Here is a 23,577-nt window from a genome sequence, read left to right on the forward strand (position 1 = left end):
ATAACCAAGCATCTGTAAAACTGGCCTCTGCTGTATGCTTGTCCTCCTTGCTCCCACGACAATAGTTATCAAAAATCAGGCACTTCTTTAACTGCGTGGCTGTACTATCAGATGCATCAGTGCTATCAGAGATGGTAACTGACTGTGTAACATACAAATACGCAGCTGACACAGATAAACAAAGCTGCTACCTTTAGTACTGTTCTAGCAGTATATTTTTTAATGCAAGCCCTCCTAATTATGCAAAACACTTCTAACAGTATCTCAAAATTATCGCTGAGATTGAATCCTACTCGCTTAATGTAAAGCTATTTAGAGGTGACTAAGCACTGCATTTGGGCTCTCACCTACTTCATTCATTTCAGTGTGACACTATCACTATAATGAAAACAATTATAGTAATTGTAAAAGTTTCATTTTTTACCTTTGTTCAAGCTGTTTAATGGTAGCAGCCATCTGATTTGTTTTTTCTTCCAAACGGCTGTTTAATTCACTCTTCTGTTTCACTCCCATATCTGAACTCTGGAAAAAAATAGCAACATGCTTTCTGTAAGTACTGGTAAAACCAAAATAAGCCACGACATATTACATAGTAAATGAAATGAAAGAGGCAGAACCCCAACAGACAGAAGGCATCTTGCCCTACAGGTGCAGGCTGTATCTGGGAACCCCACAGAAAAGCAATACCATAATCAGTTCTGCTTTCTGGATAATATGTAGTAATTGTAGTGATGCAGCAGCTGCTAAGATCACTCAACTGCTGTGCACGGAATGATTGACTCAAGGAGCACAGAAGCAACACTTTCCTATTCTAAAATTTATTTTACTGTTTATTTCTGAGAATTATGTGCTGCTCTTTGCCATTATGCAGTGATGTATGTAATGATACCATATACTTTCAAATATGAGATCGTATTGGAACAGAAGCTGTCATGGTTTAGTTTTTAACCACACAAAAGCCAGAAGATGCTTTCCCCAATGAAACATACATTTCCAAATCATTGCCAGTCTTTCTTCACAACAAACAGCATTTTCCTTTAACTCCTAACATGGTCAATTGCTTAAAACATTACAGCTTTCTGTCTTGCCCCTCAGCAGCTCACATCCTCTTTACTAAATCGAAAAAACATCACTGGGATTACGAAGCACATACAAAAGCTGGAAAGCAGTTTGAACCAAACTGCATGATTCCTGCTTTAAATCCTTAGCTTGACCCTTGACAAAAAAATGCCTGTGGGCTCTAGAAGTGAGTATCTGCACCGACAAAAAAGTAAAACAAGGTATAAAGGGAGAGCATCTCAGAGAACTGGCAAAGCTAAAAATCTGTTTTCTACCCTGCAAAGAAAGAAACCAACATAGAACTACTGAACACTGATCAATCATGTAAATACCTGGAAAACATGCTCAACTGAAGAGTGGCCACTACTAAGATACCCTCCCCCAAATCATAACTACAGTGTGTGTACTTCGCTACACTGGAGAAAATCCTATCCTTACCAATCGCAGATAATGTACTCTAACAGACACTTGTGAAGGTAACCTACGCAGGGAAACATTCCTTTCACTTAAGGCATTTTTTATTTTTTTTTCAATCTTCTGTTGGTTTACCAATTTGAAAAAGGCAAAAAGACTATCAGTGCATATGTTATGATAGAAATATCTTCCTTGAAGTTTCTTGCACAAATCAACTTTAACCTGAAGAATGCCAGCCCTAATGCGAGCAGCAAACGGAAACAAATGTAGAAAAAAAATATACAGATAGGGAGAAGGTTTAAACAGGAGCAAGACAGAAGTATGGTATACTGCCTGTCACCCTTCCACACTCAGTACTTTTTAAACCAGGTGGGGTGTGGAAACCAAGGCCCTAAAAAAGTTTTATCTGGAATTCATCCCATTTGATTTAATTATTTTCCTACCTGCAGCTTGAAAGATAGTTCATGCTTTAGGGCCCTGAGATCGTCCAGTTGCTGCCTGAGCGCCACCAGAGCATCTTGCTTCTCACAGACATCTTTCTCCAGCATCTTCATGGCTAACTCCATTTCCTGTCTCATCCCAATCTGGACCTCCAGCTCCTTTTCCACATCCTGGAACACACAGCTCAGTCAGCACTACTCGCCAGCTTTCTTCAACATCAGTGATGTAATCACTCTTAACTGGTGCTCTTGGCAATGGAGTCACAACCCCAAAGTGTGCTGCATTGCCACAGCATCACAGTTATAGATCTGACACATCAAAAACAATTAAGGACAACAAATATGTTATTTCAATCCAATATTAAAGCCATGTAACCAGCATTACTAGTAAAGAGTCAGAAAGCACTACCTGAGTCCATCCTGATGGAGGGGACTAGTGAAAAAGCTGGCAGACTTAATTTTCTTAAAAGGTTCTGCTCAGGCATTTTATTTTGCACCAGCTGAACACAAGGTATTGAGTAACAATCCAGATAGTGGCAATATCCTTACCTGCAAGGGGGATGCGTCAGACCTAGAAAAGCAACTGCGCTGCTCATTTTGAGAAAGAGACCTCGAACTGATAAATAGTCACAAAATTAACATTAATTCTGACAAGACTGTCTCAGATCAGAGTGAGGTAGACAGGCAGAAATGATAGTAAGCCCCTGACCAAACATGTTGAGAAGTGATCATCTAGCATGGAGTAATTATGTGAAAAAGCCATTTGTAGTGAGCTTCAACCTCATGCTGCCCTTACCAGCCGCAGCTGAGTCTCTTCCTTTAACTGTTTTCGTGCCTCAGTCAGTGCATGTCCATCTGCAGTTCTGTCTTTAGTGACCTAAGGAAGAAACCCAATCAACTTGTCATTATATACACCAGTAATCCTCACATTTGGTGATCATTTGTTTTTCCCACTTTGAAAACAAATGCTGCAAGTACCAAAACTCAGCAGCTCTACTCAATTAATGCAGCATGCAGCTTACGTGAAGTGACTATTTCCCCATTTCCCCAAGCTGCTCAGTGCAATTCAATGAATATGAATAAAACGGACAGACTGTCTATTTTCAGATCTTAGACAATATACTACGTATGGTTACAAAGTCTCAGACAAATATCTGATGGGGTTTAAAACCTATAGCAGATTCTGTCATAGTTACTAGTACTTTCAACAAATCAAAGAAAAGATGATAGAGTATTCCAACATGGAATACTCCTTCATTTCTGAAAAGGATAGTATTTTGGGCCAAAAAAGCAGAACTCCTACTTTCAATTTTTTTATTTTTTTTTTGCCAACCCTTAATTAAATCATCCTTCTTCCTGTCCCTTCTGACACCTCCACCCAGCAAGCTATGAGCATGCTGTGTTAGCTTGCCGCTCTGCACATGCTCACTGTTTCATCAGCACATGCCAGGTAGGATTTACTGTGGCCAGGGTCCATCTGTTACCCTCTGCAGAAGGCCCACCTGGAGTTACCCTTACTTATTACAGATTTCCATGAGATACATAAGGAAATTAAGTCTCTTCAAAACACCTACTCTGCATCAAATTTGGGCTGGAACTGCCCAAAGGGTTCCAGAATTATCTATACACACACACACCTTACGATTGGACTCCAAGATGTAAGAACTTTCTTCTTTAACCCGTTCCATCTCTTCCTGCAGTGTAATAATCCTGTTGTTTGCAACAGCAAGCTGTGAACAAAACAGAACGACAGTAAATGTACCAAACACACAATTGGCAGGGTTTCTTTCCCCCTCTAGATAGATTTCCTGTATTAATTTGTTTACATCCCAAGTGAGAAAAACAAATAGTTGAAGTGAAAAGACGGTTCAACCCCTGTCATGAAGGCAGACCATCTGAAAGAGTATCAGTTAGCCAACAGTGGAAGTCTGTCACTGGTAACTAAAACAGATTTTCCAAACCATTTCTGTCCATGTCTTCCAGTCAAGTTATTCAGTTCTAAGGGTCACTACCTGTTAGACTCTACATAACCCGTGATTAGCACAACTCAATGTAAAACCTCACTCCATTCCTCTTCCTTTGAGAGGCATAACAAAAAAAAAAGTGAACATAAAAAAATAGCTTAAAAAAACACAAACAGAACTTTAGCAATAGAAATAAACAACCAGGGAGGTAGTACTTGTGTGGATTTGCTACAGCTTTGCTAGCTTGGATACATTGCTACTCAGAGCATCTGAAGTGCAAGATTTAGACATGCATTTCAGATGCTTTGAGTGTTTAAGCATTTGGGCAGAAGTGCTACTAAAAGTGCTCCTCATTACAGGAGGAAGGCTTAACTGGAAACTGAGGGTCAGCAGCACACACCACCCTTCCGAGACAAGACATTGCCTCAGAATAATTCCCCATAAAGACATCCCTGCAGAGTAACAGACTACGTGGAATGTGTGGTTAAAGTCCAAAACAACTTCCGAAAACTCCTTCTGGCTTGGTAAATTTTAACTTCTGTAAGCCTTGCACACAAGAAAAGATCAGTTACATTCCAAGAGAGACTTCACTAAGAGACAGGCAAGTTACTACAACTCAACATATACTTGACTCATTATTGTAATTAATTTCACAGATACCATGCTTAATGGACACAGCGTTCATACACTGCAGGCAATAAATCAAAAGCTATATATTATATTAGCACTAATTGAAGCCTACTGTAGACCACCTTTTCAAAATTAAAAGTTAGTCATTTTTAACTGTGGAAGTTAATTCTGAGAGTGGATATACTACCTTCCACTACTACAGCTTCTCATCGTTTGGCATACGTCCATTAGAGAAGGTGTTCAAGAATCAGACACAGACCTCTGACGAGGGTGAACGAACAAGAAAGAATTTCTATTTCATATTTATACTGCCAGGGCACTGAGATGTCCTAACCAAAGTCATTCTGCTGAGCTAAGTGACATGCTGACAGAGACGCTGTAAAACTTTTAGGATGAGAATTACTTTCACCCATTTGTCGTGGGAATTGACCTGTGAAGATTTTATTACATATATTCCATTACTAATCAACTGCAAAACCAATTTTAAGACACAGATTACACTTAAAACTCACATGCCAACTACCTTCCATGCTCAGATTGAACAATGTTTTATCCAGAAAGACTTGATTTCTTACAAATCATGACAGGCTAGACGAAAAGTTATTGCTATGTTTCAAATAATATCTTAACATAGTAGTAAACTTCTGCATCTGTCAAAAACAAATAGAAGTTTATGAAGTTTTTCATACCATTTTGATGTCTCAAACCATGTCAGCTGTATGGCATTTGAAACCACATCCATTGTACAATTTATTCTAAGACATTTTCCAAAAATCAGAAAGCATTCATAAGACTTCGAAAGGAAAAAGCAGATTCAATTCGGTTTTGATTTTTAACATAAACATTTAGCTGTTTTCTACATAATATTTAGTTAGCAGCAACAGTTAATGTAATTCCTTGGCAGCTCAGTTATTCCAGTTACATTATTAAACTGACATCATTACTTACACCACAACTCTGAAAAAAAATCCTCCCTTACCATTTCTACGCTTAATTCCACAAGGCCAAAACATCAGATGCTTCCCTATTACACTTACCTCCTCAGTCAGTTTAGTGTTGGATTTTTCTAAGGCATCCACTTTTGCCTGTAGGTTGTTCACTGTAGCACTGTTGAAAGGAAGAAAGCCTACATTAATTCCTTCTTTTTTTTTGTAGTCTCATTTCTATTGTGCTATACTATATAACAAAGAATAAATACATCATGTATTACCTTAAGTGTCTGTTGAGTTCTTCTACATAGTTCTTCTGGTCCAAAATAGCAGTTATCTGACCATCCCTGGGAAAAAAAAATAAAAATCACTCAGCTCAGCCAGAGCATAGTCCTTTCATATCTAAAACCAATGACTGTGTGGCGTGTTTGTGGAGGCCCCAAGCAGATCAGAAGGTCTTCTCCACCAAGCCAAAAGATGATGAGACAGAGAGGAGCCAACCCCAAGTCATTCAGCCTACTTTTAGCATGCACATATCTAACTATGCTACCCACCCTGATCACCCCACAGGGGCTTCTGGCCCTGCTACACACTCCACAGAGGGATGGAGGCAAACCATCATTCTGAATGCTTACATGGACAGAAAGACAAGCTGAAGAGGAAATAGCACAATTTCTCTTTGATCCTAAACCTCAGTATTTGTATTAATAGACCTAAGAGACACCATTAAAGGTCTAAGAGGAAATGCAGCCAACTGTTAATGTTCAACTAGACAACATTCAGGCAGTTTGTCACACACGAAACGGAAGGATTAAGGCAGAAAATGTTTTAGTGAGTACAAAACTATTTTGAATTAAAAAACTGCTTTGTACTACTTTTATATGGGACAAGAGTTATGTTATCTTGCCAAAATTCATTCAAGGAAAGCCATCAACAAATGTGCTTTTTTGCATGCATTTCCAGCAGGAAATCCTAACTAAAGAAGAGATCTAGAAATGAAACTACAGATAAAATAAAGGCAATCAAAACACCAGACCCTGAGGTACAATAATTAAACATGTACTTGATTTCAAAATGGCAGAACCTCTTAAATAGGAAGAAAGAGTCTCAAAAGTCTCAGAAAACCACAAGACTGGATCGGTGTATCAGTGTACCCACAGTATTTTTCAAGATCTTGCTCTGAAAGTTGCATAGCTACATTTGTGTACACTGGCACAAGTATTCAGAACTATTACACTTATGATCAGTTCCAAGTGGAGAATTTATTTAGGGATGGTATGGTGCCAAAAATCAACTGCTATCCTGCCAGCTGCACAACTGGTAAAGGCTACTAAGCTGCTTACCAAAAAGGTTTTCAAGAATGGCAGACCTAACTCAGCAAAGGGTCACTGTTAAGGTATTGTCATCTTCCTAAATTGCCAGTTAATAAAGAACACAGAACTCCTGGGACACCTTCCCCTCCCCTGCCACCTCCCAATACTTCCAGTATCTTATGTATACATTGCTTTTTCATAGAGGAACAATTCACTCTAAGCAATGGTTTAGTGAAAAATTTAACAGCTTGCAGGGCAACTTGAAATACTTGAAAAGTCATCAAGAGATAACAATTTATCTTGAAAACTCAAAAGGTTATCAGGAGATGACAAGCAGGACTCTCATGCGTGTGCTTACCCTTCATTGCCTTTTGTGCTGTTCCCATCTTTCAAATACATCGAGAAATCAATAACTCCAACCTAGGGAAAAAAAACGCATTTTACATCAAATGATTCTCTTAAGAAGAAACACTTCTAATGTTCACAGCTATGGAAGTTCAGGGTTGTTCAGTTAGAACATCAGAACATGTTGTATTATAACAAAGATTCATTATACCAGTAATCTAGCCAAAATGAAGGAAAACATACCCTCGTTCAAGCAAGAATATGCTAGCAGAAACAGCAAGCTAGCAAGCAGGTCTTAGGAGATAAGGACAAACATCATCATCACTAGAACCATACATTGCTTATGCAAGCTGTAACGTAAGTGCACGTGGGCCTTTTCTCTTTTGTTTAATGGCTACATTGATCTAGTCATATGGCAGGAGTGAACTACAAGATCAGTCCGCTTATCATAGAATCATAGAATCATAGAATATCCTGAGTTGGAAGGGACCCTTAAGGATCATCAAGTCCAACTCTTGACACCGCACAGGTCTACCCAAAAGTTCAGACCATGTGCCTAAGTTCACAGTCCAATCTCTTCTTAAATTCAGACAGGCTCGGTGCAGTGACCACTTCCCTGGGGAGCCTGTTCCAGTGTGCAACCACCCTCTCTGTGAAGAACCCCCTCCTGACGTCCAGCCTAAATTTCCCCTGCCTCAGCTTAACCCCATTCCCGCGGGTCCTGTCACTAGTGTTAATGGAGAAAAGGTCTCCTGCCTCTCGACACCCCCTTACGAGGAAGTTGTAGACTGTGATGAGGTCTCCCCTCAGCCTCCTCTTCTCCAGGCTGAACAGGCCCAGTGACCTCAGCCGTTCCTCGTACGTCTTCCCCTCAAGGCCTTTCACCATCTTCGTAGCCCTCCTCTGGACACTTTCCAACAGTTTCATGTCCTTTTTATACTGTGGTGCCCAGAACTGCACACAGTACTCGAGGTGAGGCCGCACCAGCGCAGAGTAGAGCGGGACAATCACCTCCCTTGACCCACTAGCGATGCCGTGCTTGATGCACCCCAGGACACGGTTGGCCCTCCTGGCTGCCAGGGCACACTGCTGGCTCATATTCAACTTGCTGTCTATCACGACCCCCAGATCCCTCTCTTCTAGGCTGCTCTCCAGCGTCTCATCGCCCAGTCTGTACGTGCAGCCAGGGTTTCCCCGTCCCAGGTGCAGGACCCGGCACTTGCTCTTATTGAACTTCATGCGGTTGGTGATCGCCCAGCTCTCCAACCTGTCCAGATCCCTCTGCAAGGCCTTTACGCCCTCATTTGAGTCCACAACTCCTCCAAGTTTGGTGTCATCAGCAAACTTACTCAAAATACCCTCTATTCCTACATCCAGATCGTTTATAAAAATATTGAAAAGTACCGGCCCTAAAATGGAGCCTTGAGGGACCCCACTGGTGACCGCCCGCCAGCCTGACACAGCCCCATTTACCGTAACCCTTTGGGCCCTGCCCGTTAGCCAATTGCTCACCCATCGTATGATGTTTTTATTTAGCTGTATGGTGGACATTTTGTCCAGTAGGATCCTATGGGAAACCGTGTCAAAAGCCTTGCTGAAGTCCAAAAAAATCACATCAGCTGGCTTCCCTTGGTCCACCATACGGGTGATCTTATCATAAAAGGAAATCAGGTTAGTTAGGCAGGACCTACCCTTCACAAACCCATGCTGGCTGGGACCAATGACTGCTTTGTCCCCCAGGTGCGCCTCAATAAGTCCAAGAACCAACTTCTCCATGATTTTACCAGGCACTGACGTGAGACTGACAGGCCTGTAATTGCTAGGGTCTTCTTTCTGACCCTTCTTGAAAATTGGCACAACATTTGCCAGCTTCCAGTCTACCGGGACCTCTCCAAATTCCCAGGATCGTTGAAATTCCCAGGATCGCTTCTCCCCCCCTTTTTGGGAAAGTCCATCCCAGCACTCTGCTTTATCTTCTTCTACATTTCACACCACAGCAATCCAAATGCAGACCGCATGAAAGCATAACAAAGAGAAAACCAAAATCTTGAATCTCTGATGCCAGCTAACTGATGAACACTATAATGGTAGCAAGCTTGTATTAGTCTTAAATCACTTATAGAAAAAAGATATGAATCTCAGATAAACAAAGTCCTCTACAACAGAAAATTAGTCTAATTTAAATGAGCAGAAAAAACATTAACAGAACACCCAGTACCTGTGAATCCAGGTCTTCTCCTTTCATGCAGAAGTTTGCATCAATGACATTCAAACCTACTAGCAGGCCGGCAATGATCGCACCTTCTTCTTCCATCATTAGTGCATTAGGCTCATAAAATTCACTGCAGGATGGACAACAGGAGAAAACAAGTGTGGCATCTTTTAAAATTCAACCAGAACAAGGCCAACTAGAATGGCTTTTCTGGTATTTCATACAATAATAAAACAAGCTCAGGCTTAACAAAAATCAGGCAATAACACAAACTACACAGAAGTGTAGTCCTATCAAACTGATGCTCTGACCAAACATCTCCCAGCACAGTACATCTTGGGGTGAGGCAAAGACCCAGTAAGTAGGAGATCTGGGCTTTCAGCTGTTAGAAGGTGATGCAAAGTAAGCATGAAAGTTGAGCGATATCAGAGCACAGTGAGGATTCAAGATTGAGGCTTAATGTTAGAGTTTTACAAATAGCATACTTTTACTGCTCCATCAAATACTTCTCTAACATAAGACACCACATTTTCCAGTGGACAATAGAAAGTTCTCCTTTCCAGCCCCAAGTCAGCTATGGATTTGCATGGACAGACAACAACAACAAAAACCTACTTGTTTACGTACAGAAACATTAACATATTTATTAAATCCTACTACTTAATGTAATCATAGCAGCTCTAATCTATGGACTTGCAATTACCCTAAAAACTAACTGCTGTTTTATGAATGGGGAAGCAGACAGAGAGTAACAAAATGACTTGTTCTGAGTCAGATGCTAATGAAGTGACAAGGTCAGAAACAAGTCCAGGGCCAAGATCTCACAAACGAGAATACTGCATCCCATCTATACAAATATTTCACCCAAGTCACTTCTTTGGAAACAAAATTTTTATTTATTCTAACAGACAGACACTTGAGACAATAAGGACGGCAAAATGGCAGCTCCTGAATGAAAAAAGAATACTAAACTTTTTTATTCCTTCAAAGGAAGCTCTACATTTCACAAACATTACCATCACATCAGGAAGAGTACACACACCCTTACCTTTTGGGTGTAAAAGATCTTTAAAAAAAATATCTTACAATAGGGCAAAAGGGAACCTTATCTAATCTGAGAGTTCACTACTCACCTGAGAAGATCCTTTCTGTTAATCAAGGCCTTCATGTATTCTGAAAGCTTCTTCTGCATTAGAGCCAGGCGAAGCCAAGCTCTTCCTCTACCCACAGGTGTCCTACAACAGCAAGAAACGAAGGAGTTACACACAAACTGCAATACATATCCACAGACAGCTTTAATAATCCTATTGTGTCTGAAGTTTCTGCACCTTGAAGATACAGCTGCCATTGATGACAAGAGGGATATACAAGGTATTTAAGCATGAATAGTTACAGACAAGTTTGTCATATAATCATAGAATGGTTTGGGTTGGGAGAAGGCTTTATAGAGATCACGTAGTACAAGTTATGTAAACAATTATCTAAAGAATTATCACTGCTTCTCCCCTAATCCTGTATTTGTTACTATCTTAACAATATTTTCCTGACTTCACTGGTGCTGGATGGTACTACACAGAAGGTGATTTACTGAAGCAGATGAACTCTAGTTCAAATGCAGTTTTGTATACAGCAAATCAGAAGAACGTGTGTATATTCAGCTCAACACCAATGCCCAGGCATCATTTCTTCAGGTAGGTGTTAAGCCTGCTGAGAATCCATAAAGACAACAAAATCACAAATTCACCAGTGTTCTCTTCAAGTGTTTTGCTCATGAACGCACTCACAGGATGCAACAGCGTATAGTCACAGCCCTTCCAGCCCTTCTCCCCATTTCTCCTGACAATCTGAAGCACACAGCTTTAAAAAATACGAGAACTGATATGCTGCATCACAGCTCTGGCTCCTCTACCCTGATACTGGCCAGAGCCAGTACCAGATGCTCTAAAGGAAGGTGTTAAATCCCCCCGTGTTGAGCAGTACCCTGATTAGAAGGAAATTTCAGTCTCCAGCAGTCAGCTGTGTTATAGCAAGCAGCATGTGGAGCACTTTATTTTCTAATCTTAACCAGTATAAGTAGCAGTTGCCCGTGGAAGTCATCTTCCTTATTCCCTGTTGTGGTCTTGACCTCACTAACACTCATGACACTTCATAACCCAAGGGTTAGTATGTATACAAGGCCATGTTTTAGAGACCTCTTCCAAAGCTGTCCTGTATTTTATGTCATGTTGCAGTTTTCTGGTACAACAGGAAAAGGTAACAGGAGCTCTGGCATGACACTCCTAGCGCTCCACGCTGATCTTGTAAGCTGTTCCAGGCAGAATCCTGCACAGTCCTCCAGTACAAGCACCTGTCCATATATACTTCGCTAGTTACTAACCCAAGAGAAGCTGCTATTGAATATATTCACCCTTTTTTTGAGCAAGGATGATCTGATTCTTAGTCATGATGGTCATACAAAAGTTTACTCAAACTTTTTAGCTATTTTCTAGACTGAAAGCCTTCGCACTAACAATTTTTTTAGTAATGGAATAAGCAAACCTCAATGTGATATCTGAAATGACTATGCAACTTTTAAGAGCAATATATCCTCAAAGAGGTTTCTTTACCACACACTAATATCTTCTCCACCTGTGAGCCTTCCTTTTACACAAACTTTACAAGTTCATCCGAATTTATTTAAAAAGAAAAATTACCTCTATAACTTTTCTGCCAATTCCCTTCCTCTACAGTCAGGGAGTCAGTAAAGACTGACACGTTCCTAAGACACATTGCTAACCATAAATGAGTGACAAGCAATGTACTACCATCCATAAAACCCTTGAGCTTAACATAAGAAGTAACATATCATTTTCTCTCCTTCTGTAGTTCCCTAATTAAGGAAAACAAAAAGACTGAAGTACCATTTGTATCAACAGAACATGCCAGACAGATTCCTGATTATGTTTGTCCCCCCTTCTCTTCTTCAGGATCCTTCTTACAATTAAAAAAAAAACAAACATATGTGCAGTATAAGACTATACTTACTTCAGACCTGGGAGATCCTTAACACTTGCTGTAATCTCTGCAGCTTCAGGAACAAGTTTTTCTACTAGTTCTAGAGGTCCCCAAAATGACTTATTTTGCCCAAGAAAAGTCTTTTTGGCTGGAAAAGGGAAAGATATAAAATTAGTCCATTAAGCCTTTGTTGACTATCTGCATTCTCAAACAAGGTCAGAAGCCAGTGAGCAGTTGACAGAAAGATTCTACTGGGCAAGTACAACAGATTACTTTTTATGCTCAAGTGCGGTAATTGCTGGCATCATTCAAATAATGCAACAGGAGCTTGAGATGGATGCCAGAAATAATTTTACACATCCCAGATACTGCAAAACAACACCCAGTGTTAACCAACAGCTGAGATTCAGTGCTAGTGGCAAAGGTTGCTCTCAGTGTCCAAGTTACATGTTGCGTGTGCAGTAGTTTTCCCTCACCGTCCATCACAATTACATAGAAGAGAACTGCATCACTTTGAATCCACTCTTTTGCCACAGCTTCCAGAGGCTTCCCTGTACATCCTTTCCTCCTTCAGGAAAGGTTTCTAGTAACCACTACATTTCAAAACTGGAAATTAATTTGCTTCTTCCATAGTTTTACTGCTACTTCACAGCAGCTGTAAGGAAACTGAGAACTCAGTTAACTTAAAACCTGCAGTAGGGACACCAGCAAACAGATAAACAAAGCTGAGGAGTATGAACACTTCTCCCTTGCACAACGTTACCTTACCCAGCACAGGAATCGCTTCATCAGCACATAACACTGAACTCAACTAATAACGCAGCACCGCAGGATGTACATACAGGTGCTGAGAGGGAGTTTAATATCCCCTACTTTTCATCCCAAGCTACTATCAAGCAAGGGCGGCAAATGAAGTAGCATGATACCGGGCAGTTTAAGTTGTGACTCCATATTGTAAATATGAATATATGTTCTGCCTGCCATTTTAAAAAGCAGCTTACACGACAATAGCTGCACACAGCCCAAATCTGCAATTTTGAGAGAACTAAGAAACTATCTCAGCACTACATCTCCACTTCCAGCAAGAGGACCATTGCCCCTCTGAACCGTGAAGACATACAAAAAAAAAAGTGGCGTTGTGATCTTGCTGAGGAGCCAACTTTATTCCTAATGACTTCGTCATATTTGAGTCACATCTGCAATGCTGTTATAGGAAGTGACAAGCAACATCAACAACTGAACTTTTCACCTGCGCTATTACATCTCCAGCAGACACACGTCACCTGTGATCATAACAGACATCCTGCTCTCTTCAGCCTGCTGCTGAATACCAAACCAGACCCTGAAACAAGGTTGCTCTTTCTTGCTCCTATGCTACAACCAACAGCCCGGGAGGACTCCTCTCAAGGAAGGTTACCTTTCAAGCCATGTTTAAGGCAATGTTCCATCACAACGAAGAACTGCTGAAGAGGTGCATAGTCAGAGTCCAGCGTCCTGCCCAGATTAAGTGCAGATTCGATCAACCCCTTGATACTCAGTTTTGCCATGTTCATCAGGTTCATGCGTTCATTAGCCATGAGATAATTAGGATCTACAGAAAATAGAAGAAAAATACTGTTGAGTAACAGAAGTTATTCTTAGTACAATAAGATACCCCATCTCCCTCTTTCTGTCCCCCAGCTTGAAGATGTTTTTAATGGCAGTAACAGTTTGATGAGAGGTGCTCTCCACAGGTCTGTTCTTGAGAAAAGTCAAAATTAACTAGCACTTTATGATGAAAGCCATACTGACGTGGGAGTAGGCAATATATTAAGGGTTTCCTCAATACTTTCACTACAAAATCCTTAATTTTTCAAGAAATCACAGTTTGAAGGCTGATGATAATATTGTGCTTTCCATCTTGACAAGGTGTTACTGAATGTTACGGCTGTCACTTGCTCTAGCTCGAATCCCCAGCTATATCCAGCAGCTACAATCCAGCAAGAACTCTGCAGAGGTGATTTTTTCTTCAACCTACAGCCAACCATGAATCCTCTCACACTTAATCCATCAATGTTCTTCTCTATCAAGTCTTGCATCTTTCATGACTTTTTCTTTTTTTATTTGGGTGTAACAGAGCTAATTCACCTTGCCTACAGGCCTCATGCCCCACAACCTGCCTCTGGCACAGCACAACATGCCAATGCCAACACAAAATGCCTCTCTTCCCAAACACCTTCCCTTCCAACACCTCAAGAAACGAACTTTTTTACAGCATTACTGTCCTGTAACCAGAATGAAACTGTCATACATCCACAATACACCTTGCTCAAGCTTTAGGCCTGGAGACACACAGTAACAGAGACAAATCCTTGCTGTTACAATACAGAGTTGCATCAGCTGCAAGTCTTCTGTTTGCCTCTGCTCCACCTGCAATCTCATAGCCAATTTTTGAGCTCAAGTTCCTCAGCACAAGCAGCAGCTCCGTCCTTGTAAGGCCCATTTATTCTGGGGTGCTGTAGACAACGGCAGACCTTTGAACCAATCTACCACCTTCGCCACTGAGTTTATTACACCTAGCAGAAAAAAGGTGACCACAGAGCATCTAAGGCTGGATGCGCACCCAGTGCTTAGATGTGTCACCCACTGTACTAACAAAACATGCTTGTGCTCAGCAAGCAATTAAAACAAGTAAATACCCGAGATGGAAATCCTTGAAGGATTTCAAGAAAAACTGTATTTCTGTTGCAGAGAATGCAGAGGAAAGTAAGGCTAAGTTTGATGGAAGAAGCCATGAAGATAACTACAAACCTCAGCAGTGGAAGAATTGACTTGGCTGCTGCTGCTACCACCCAGCACTACCACTTACACCCATGAAGTGACTCTCGCTGCCACTGAGAGGCTTCTCAAGCTCTTTTTGGCTGCTCAGAGATTCCCTCTCCTCAATGCTCAGACAGCTTAGAAGGTTCCTGTGTCTCTTGCCTTGAAACATCCGTCATTGTTGAGGAGGAGATGCAACCCCCATTCTCAGTGGATCTCCTCCCCAAGTAAGCTCCTGCAGAAGCCTGGGTTTGTCTTCAGCACGTCTGCCGCTGACTGGGCATCAAACCTCTGCCAGACACGTAGCCTTGAGCTGTCTGGGTTTGTAACAGCTCCCGTATCCCCCTGCCCATAGCAACATGAGGGACGATCTCTCATCCTCTAAGACGTAACAACCTAGCCAAAAGGGCTATGTTTTCCTCAGACTGCTGCCGCCTCCTTTAGCAGCTGTTGTGCTGATGAAAGGCATCGTCCTGCTTCATCACAGCGCCGGTACTGATGAGCCCAGTTGCTCGTGTGTGGGCGACTACAGCCTCCTCGTCATCTCAAACATCCTACCACTGCAACGAGGCATCTTGTCAGTATCCACCACCCAGAAACAAAGCAAGGAGCAAAACTTCACAGAACTATAAAGGGTATTAGAAATCACACTGATCCTCCACAAGAGCAGCAGCTGCTGCTGTGTGATTGAGACTTCCTGCGCCAGCCAAAGGAGGCAGTGAAAGGCACCTTGGGGTTAGAAGAAGAAAAGCAACTGCTGAATTGCAGACAGCCGTCCCCAATCAAAGAACCAGAGAAATTATACAAGGGGATCAAAAGAGACTATTTGTGAAACCTAGGAGCCAGCAAAACCTGGGAACAAGCCGAATCTGCCTCTGAAGCACTCCACATTCAGGTTCCCACGGCTCCAAAGCTAGCTGGCACTCCACGTCGTGATGTCTGGGTACTGCTGCTTAGTTTTGCATGGCCTGTCTGCTAGCGGATGGGCTGCTTTTATCAGGGATGCTGATGGCCCAAGAAATACTCAGACCTAGCTCTGTGGCAATTGAGCTATTAACAGTCAAGTAGCACCCGTTAACGTTAAGGGGTGTGAAAAAATCCACAGTCCAGGGGGAGAGACCCATCAGGGCAGCTGCCACCACTCAAACCTGGTACCGCAACTGCTTTGGTTTAGTCTCTTCAAGCATGTTAGGATAAGGCCTCTCTCTTCTCCCTTTTCTTCTCCAAGATCAAGCAGTACCCGAAGCCGTCTTCTCTAAATTTCACTGGAACCATCCTGGCAGGTCCTGCACACAGCAGCTCCAGCAGTGAAGCCATCCAAAGGAGAAGGAGAGCATGGAGCCAGTGCTAAGCAATGCACTGGCTGAAATCACCATTAATCGACAGCCACGAGTCTCATTTCACTCCAGGCCACATCTGCTGCCACAGAAGAGTGTCTTCGTTTTCAGAGAAGCACCAGACAAGTTCAGCTGGTCCTGTGTCTCCAGCTAGTCTTCTACTGCTGAGGGACAGAGCAATCGAGGCTCCTGGCGAGTTACGTTTTAACTCTACACTCTTCAAGCACTGATTGATTTGGCTCCCAGCTTATAAAAAGTCTGGGACAAGGCATTTGCAATTTATTTTCACAGTTTAGGTAACTTAAACCATTCGTTTAGCAACAAAATCCTTGCAAGAGCATTGGACTGTAGAAAGATGTAATTTAGTGGGTGAGTTTTATTGCTTTTGCAGAACTACTACTATTTTAAACTGATAGATTTGGCTCTTAAATTGAGCAGAACACCTGTTTTATGATTTGCAATCCATTTTATGATTTGCTGCGTAGCTAGGAGAACAGCCACCATTACTAGAAATGCAGGCCCAGGAAAATAAAAAAAAAAAATAAAAAAAATCAGATGCAATATAACACCAAATTGATTGCAAAAACATAATTTTTGTACATGCAGTTAAAAATAGATTCAGCACTCCTGAGTATTCCCTTCTGTGCACTTCTGGATGATGCTAACGAATGCCACCTCTGACTACATCCATCACAGTTGCCTTGTAAGAGCACATGACTGTCACTACAGCATTTGCTTCTACCACAGCGGGCTGTAGGCACAAAATGATGTTTTGCTTTGGTTCCGTGGCTCAAACCCCTTCCAAAACCACCTCATCTACAAAGAACAGCCAGCTCCCTCCCGCAGGACTTCTGGTATAGTTTTACTCCATCTACAGCGGACTAGACTGAAATCTTGTCAATAATCACAGCTTCTTCTTCTTTATCGGGGCAGCAGCAAGATACAGGAAGATGGAGAGAGCTTCTATCCTTCCTTACCAGCATTTTTTTCCCCACTGGCCAAGGCTTGCCTGTAAGTAAGGGAGCCCTGCCGCAGTATCGAGCTGTGGGATGCTTCGATCACATCAGTAGCGGGGCCGGCATCCAAAGTGATTCTGCTCAAGTGGCAAATCAATGGCTAATGCAAAATTAAAGGAACCTTGCAAGATACCTACACAGAAAACGTTACTCAGGCTATGGCTATCAGCGTATTTGAATTAGGATCGATTCCAACTACACTGTTCAGAATTCAGGTGCTATTCCACTCACAGGAAACCATATACGTTTCTTCCAGTACCAAGAGTTGCTGCCTCATGCAGACCTATGCTAAGGTCAAGGGTATGCTATGCTTTTTGAGGCAAGATGCGTGGTTTTCCACGAGTCAGGTCTGTGACTGCCGTGTATCAACCAGCGTCAACGCGACACTAATTAAAAAAGAAACAAAAAAACGTGCATGAAGCACGTTCAAGGTAACTACTTTCTTTCAACACCTCTAAAGGATAAGAGGTGATGAAGATGCAAGCTGATGAAAGCACTTAGTTAAAAAAGGAAAGCTGGGCCATGTATTTAAGACTAAAACACAGTCACAGTCTGAAGAATTATAACACCATATCACTGAAGAATGTTTTAATCGCATTGACTAATTAAAGGCAGCTTCTTCATTAGTCTGTTGTGAATGATGGTGCTCTGTGTATGCACCTTATCCAAGACTTTCATCCTGTAAATAAATCAACTGTCATGTGGTAAAAAAGCGCATAAAATCCCAAAGACTTATTCCAAAAATAAAATCCTAAATAACAAATACCTTTGTTATACGTGCTGCAACACACACAACACTGAGTTTGAGTTTAAGTCATTTTTACTTGCATGCCATGCTCTTTCATACACTAAGACTGTCAAGGCAGCTTCAAGTCAACCCAACCATTTTCTGCTCTGACAACCTGAATCTGACACCAAGCTGAGATTCTCACTTCGTGCCAATACCTTCTCCAACTTTCTCTCTCTGCCATTAACTGCAGATAGCTCAACCTGTGTTGACCATAAATGTCACGTTGTGAACTTTAAGAATAAAGCCTTGGTCCTTACACTTGGCCTTTCAATGTGGTCTGGATTTCAATCCAAGTAATCTTAAATTCTCCAGACAATTTTGCTATTTAAAAATCATAGCTTCTACAGAACAGACCTACCGTGACCATGCAGTGGTCATGATTGCACTGGGCTTGCATCCCATTAAAATGTCAGGTATTAAATAATCTGCTCATCCTGTTTCCCTAAAACACTAAACTCTCAGGTTTTTGAAGATGTGTAACTCTGCCATAATCATTTACATGCAAACTGCATGAAAAGCAAACCATTCCTGAGAAGCTTCTAGGGGGAAAAAAAAAAAAAAGCAAGCAAGCTTTCAAAAGCATCCAAGAACTTCAGGAACCCCACCATTTTTAAGAAGGTAAAATATATAACTAGGAACATAAAAAGTCAAAGGAAAAGTCAACGCAATATTGGATCTCAAAAGCTTAAGCCGTGACTGTGCTTCTAGGGACTTTCCTCCTAGCGACAATAAATTTTATCACTCCTCATCCTGAATTCCTGTAACAGATTTAAGAAGAAAATAAAGCCAGAACTTTGATCAAACGCAGGGACTCATGAAATACTCTAAGTGCAAACATGTCTGCTCAAAGCAGTGCCTATTGATTAGCAAGGTTGTCCACATACTGAACCCATTTTAAAAGTCAAGAATCCAAATTTACAGCAATCTGACATTTATAAAGGCTGCTGCTGTGCACAGTAGAGAAATAACTTGTGAGCAGTTCATGCTGCACTTGGGTTAACTGAGATATGTGGTAATGATGAACCACTGGCTTTCACAGCAAACCAGCCAGCAGTGAGTTTCAGTTAAGCAAATTCACATTAGGAAAGACATTAGTTCTAGCTGCTCAGGCTCTGAAATCACGAACACATGTATAATTTGAAATAAATGCAAATTAAATAAACTTGAAATAAATCCCTAGATAAATTAAGGACTTAAAATGACTTTTTCCATGCCTCTGTTCTGCCATGCTACATGATGCGGAAGGTGAGAAAATGCTTCTCAAAAAGCTGAAGCTGTCTCTCTGCATATTACTGACAGGGAGTCCAATAACCTTCCTTGCCACGAGCCTGAGCACATCAGCAATTGCCATCCTTGTGGTCAAAGCCACAGAGGGTACAGGCACCTACCTGCACACCAGCTGCCCCAGGGCACGGCCTGGTACCCAAATTCAGGCTGACAGCAGGGGCCTGTGCTAACAGACTGACTTATGGTCAAGGTAACCACGCCGTGGTCATCTCCTCATTGCCACCCCAGCTTTAGCAGCAGCTGTTTCCAGCTGAATGGCTCGCACAGTGAGCTGGCGGCCAGGAGAGTACCTGCACCCCGAGCTGTTTGCTTTTGGCATCTGATCCAGAGTCTGTCAGTCCTGATGGACAAATAAGTTCAAGCAAGCTCAGGCTGTTTCAATACTGCAAAAGCAAACAGGAGTTAAACATCCGTGTGTATCTTTTCAGCTTCTATCTCAGCTGGAGCTTTCCTGACACTCCCTTATATCCAAAGTCCTCATCTGCCTTCTTCTGCAGCACACTTCCCTGCCTACCACGGCCAAGAAGAGGGGATACACAGCTTCTGCTTACCGCCAACTCGCTCCCTCAGAGGTAAGCAGCAACTAAAATAAAAATGAATGAACGCTCACAAGTGAACAGTAGAGGCATGCCTGTTTCCACAGAAAAATGTTTTACTGCAATTTTTTGCTTCTGTATTCCAAACTCAGCCTGCCTACTCTAAGGGACTGTGGATACACTGGAAAGAAGCTGTACTAACACCACATTACGAACATGCATCTCGTGTCCTGAGAGAAGCAGCATTTCTATAGCATTTCAATGGTTGCCTCATCTGTTCTTGCTATTATGCTCTTCATCTTGGCCTCAAGGGGGAAGGCACACTCTGTTACCAGGGAAGACAAGTTCCCAACAAGCAAGCATACAAGAGTTTCAGCAAAAACAGCACAGGGTGATAGGCAGGGGAAACAGATGCAAGGGCAAACAGACAGGTCAGACATTTCAAATGTATCTTTGAAATACATTTCATCACCATCCCACAAAAATAAGTGCAAAAGATCTGGACAATGTTTTACAGAAGAAAAGAACCAACCCCTTTTCTTCCATAAAGGCTACCTCAGAAATCTCTCGGCTGGCGCTGCTGGGGCAGAACTAGCTGCTGTGTCGGGAGAGAGCACACCTCCAGGGCTGAGGAGAGCTGGCTGCGTCCACCAGGCAGAAGCCCATGCACATAACCCAGCACAACAGTTAGGGAAAGCAGCACCCACAGCAGCTGACCAGCAAGCCCTCCGTGTAGCTAATACACCAGAACAGTTTCTTGTGCACAACACACCCTCTTTAGAGAGATTTATACCATTTCAACTTCCAAACATAAATAAAGATGTATTTTTGCTATGTCATGGTTGCTTTTGCTTTTTTCTTCAGCCAGAAATATGCTTCAAATTCCTTGCATGGGAAGGTTTTTTTCTGGCAAGCCTCATACCTGCCGCATTGTTTTGCCTCTGTATTTATCAGTTATTTCTCTGGTAATATTTACTACATATTTTAAGACAGAGGTACCCTTCATGCTGTCACTCAGACTTGACCTTCTATTTAGAACCCCAAGTCTATCATATAATCACGCTTCACTTAATTTTACCATTTTGCTTTGCCAAGTTTAGGTTTAAACTGTTTATCTGTACTATAAAGCAACAAATGAAGTTTCTGATTAAGATTTTTCCAGCGAGAATGAGACCAAAATTGAACAAAGCACTGGTAAGAAAAAGAAGCCACTGTGTTGGCTCAACTCACAAATTGGCAAAAAGAGCCAAAACACATCTGCTGGTTTTATTCCTTCATGGCTATTAATATGGGAATAACAGGACTTGTGCTCTCAAGACTTCCAGATTTCAACAGCCCCAGTGTTAGCTTCCAATTTGAGATCACCATTTTTAAAGAATTTGGCCTATAAAATATATGAGCCCAGAATCATACTTTTACATTGAATTTTATATTCTTCCAAATGATGAATGCAAACTTCTTAGCTTCAAGAGGAAATTTCTCTCATCTCTAAAAGGCATGTTCACCTTCCGTGCTGCACACACTTCCACCCCAGCGAGGCAGAGCTGGTTTTAGTCAGACTACAGGTTTACTTCAGTGCATGCTGAACTGGGATTCACTTATTTCATGCTTGCCCCGCTTTAAGAATCAAGCAGTGCAATATTAAAAATTCTCATTTAGTACAAGTTTTAATCAAAATTTGCAAAACAAGTTTGAGAGTCCTTTTTTGCCAAGTCTTGATTTGATAAATAGAAATAAGTACCTCAGAAAAACTGAAACTTTGGGGTGAGTTCTGAAACCTTACTTAAAATTCAGCTTCTAAATATTGCTGGATCTTTTAAGCTGTGTTTATGTCAGGGTCAGGAAAACAATCATCCTATAACCCACTTAATGTAAGAAAATCAACTCCTTTGTTCACTTCTTCTACTTTCACTTCAAGGCTCAAAATTAGTAGCACGTTTTTTTCTTCCTTTTTTGTTTTTTTTTTTAATAAAAAAAAACATTGATAGAGTATCTTCATATTTTCTAAAAGCGATCAGTGTGAATTTAGAAACCAAAATTGATCACGCAGAGCCCATGAAGGCATTGGTAAAATTTAGCAGAAAAGCCTTCACAATACCCATTTTTTAAAGGTAAATTAATACAATTGAAGGAATAACATAAATGAGAGGGATCAAAGGCATTTTCTTTAACATGCTAACAGCGGACCCCAAACACCCATCCGCAGTGCAACGAGTACAGCATGTTCTGGCTGTGAACCTGGCGCAACCAGACAAGCATGTTCAGAAAGCCAAAGCTCTTAGCACTGGAAAGGAGAACCATATTTTGCACTCAGGCTCTAAATCATAAGTCAAAAGCCAATCATTAGTGGAAATAATAAGCTGAAAGATGTTGGTGTGGCACGCACCTTCTGTATCATCACGCAATTGCTCCACCACATCTGTCAAATCCTCCCAAGAGTCTTTGCAAACAGCAAAAAGAAAGGAAAAGAAAGAAAATGTCATGCAAGCCAAGATCTAAAGGAAAGATTCAAAATCAAGGTACAAGGGAAGGATAACTGAAAGGGAGATTCGCATAATACAAGACTCAATTCATAGTGGCAAGGAATTTGCAAGTCAAAAGGGTTTGTTAGTCTGCACAAAGCAATACAGCAAAGCTTATTTTTCCTCCTTGAGAGGCAAATTAGGGTAAGATTTAATAAAGCTGTAGAAACTGTTGCTTTTTTTGCATTAAGACAATCAATATTTTAGTAAAGCACATCCTAAAAAGAAAAGCAAGAAATATGTTATTTTGTTTATAAGACCAAAGCACAAAACTTTTGGTGTTTACACAACGTCAGCATTTGCTTCAATTCCCTCCTACCCAGCCCCCCCCCAAAAAAAAACAAAACAACAGGGAAATGCAACTATATATGAAAATCAAGCATGACAAGCTTTGCACATTTCAGGAAAATTACATACTGAGGACTTTTTAATAGGCTTCAATGAAGGTCTAACTCTGTTACAACCATCAATTCAAAAGAAAAACAGCGTAGAGGTGACCCAGCTTAGCCTGGACTCGGGTCACAGGTTTCACGTCATCGTTCTGATGTTGATTCACTAAGACCTCAACCAGAAAACACTTTTCTCCTCGCTGGGAGCCTGCAGAGGGCTGGCAGGCACGGGGAGGAGGTAGGTGTCCTGGCAGAGGAGCAGGCAGGACAGGGCAAACTCGTTTCAGCACACCCACTAATTCCCTGGGTTTGAACCCACAAAACAAAGCCTGATGAAGCCCCGGACGGTCTGCTCCCCCCGTGGGATTTTCTGTTCCCTACTTACGTGCCCGCTCTCCCCAGCACTGATTTGCAGCCCACTGAGGCACAGGGAAGGCTCTATTCCCCTTCACACGCCGGCCGTGCCAGAGTCCTGAGCAAAGTACACATGCTGCTAGGACCTCCTCCCTCCCACGGAAAAGTTACCGCCAGCCTCCTCCTGCCCCGGGACCCAACAAACAGCACATTCATGCTGGCTGCATTTGAAGAGAAAAAAAGTCTA

The 23,577-nt window shown here is 41.7% G+C and overlaps 1 protein-coding gene across 4 annotated transcripts in view; it reads right to left on the reverse strand.

Moving 5' to 3' along the window:
• The window catches only part of RUFY3 (RUN and FYVE domain containing 3), a 54,801-nt gene that overhangs the window by 11,430 nt on the left and 19,794 nt on the right, over positions 1-23,577 (reverse strand). For all 4 annotated transcript variants that reach the window (XM_082759795.1, XM_082759796.1, XM_082759797.1 and 1 more), the window contains exons 2-12: positions 13,718-13,891; positions 12,331-12,448; positions 10,440-10,541; positions 9,313-9,436; positions 7,108-7,169; positions 5,718-5,783; positions 5,545-5,614; positions 3,551-3,643; positions 2,710-2,790; positions 1,917-2,084; positions 425-522 (exon numbers count right to left, since the gene is read on the reverse strand). In XM_082759795.1, coding sequence (XP_082615921.1) covers positions 425-522; positions 1,917-2,084; positions 2,710-2,790; positions 3,551-3,643; positions 5,545-5,614; positions 5,718-5,783; positions 7,108-7,169; positions 9,313-9,436; positions 10,440-10,541; positions 12,331-12,448; positions 13,718-13,891 — 1,156 coding nt within the window. The remainder of the gene's footprint in view (positions 1-424; positions 523-1,916; positions 2,085-2,709; positions 2,791-3,550; positions 3,644-5,544; positions 5,615-5,717; positions 5,784-7,107; positions 7,170-9,312; positions 9,437-10,439; positions 10,542-12,330; positions 12,449-13,717; positions 13,892-23,577) is intronic.

Source organism: Aythya marila (assembly GCF_965140915.1).
Source record: "Aythya marila genome assembly, chromosome: 4".
NCBI classification, from domain to species: Eukaryota; Metazoa; Chordata; class Aves; order Anseriformes; family Anatidae; genus Aythya; species Aythya marila.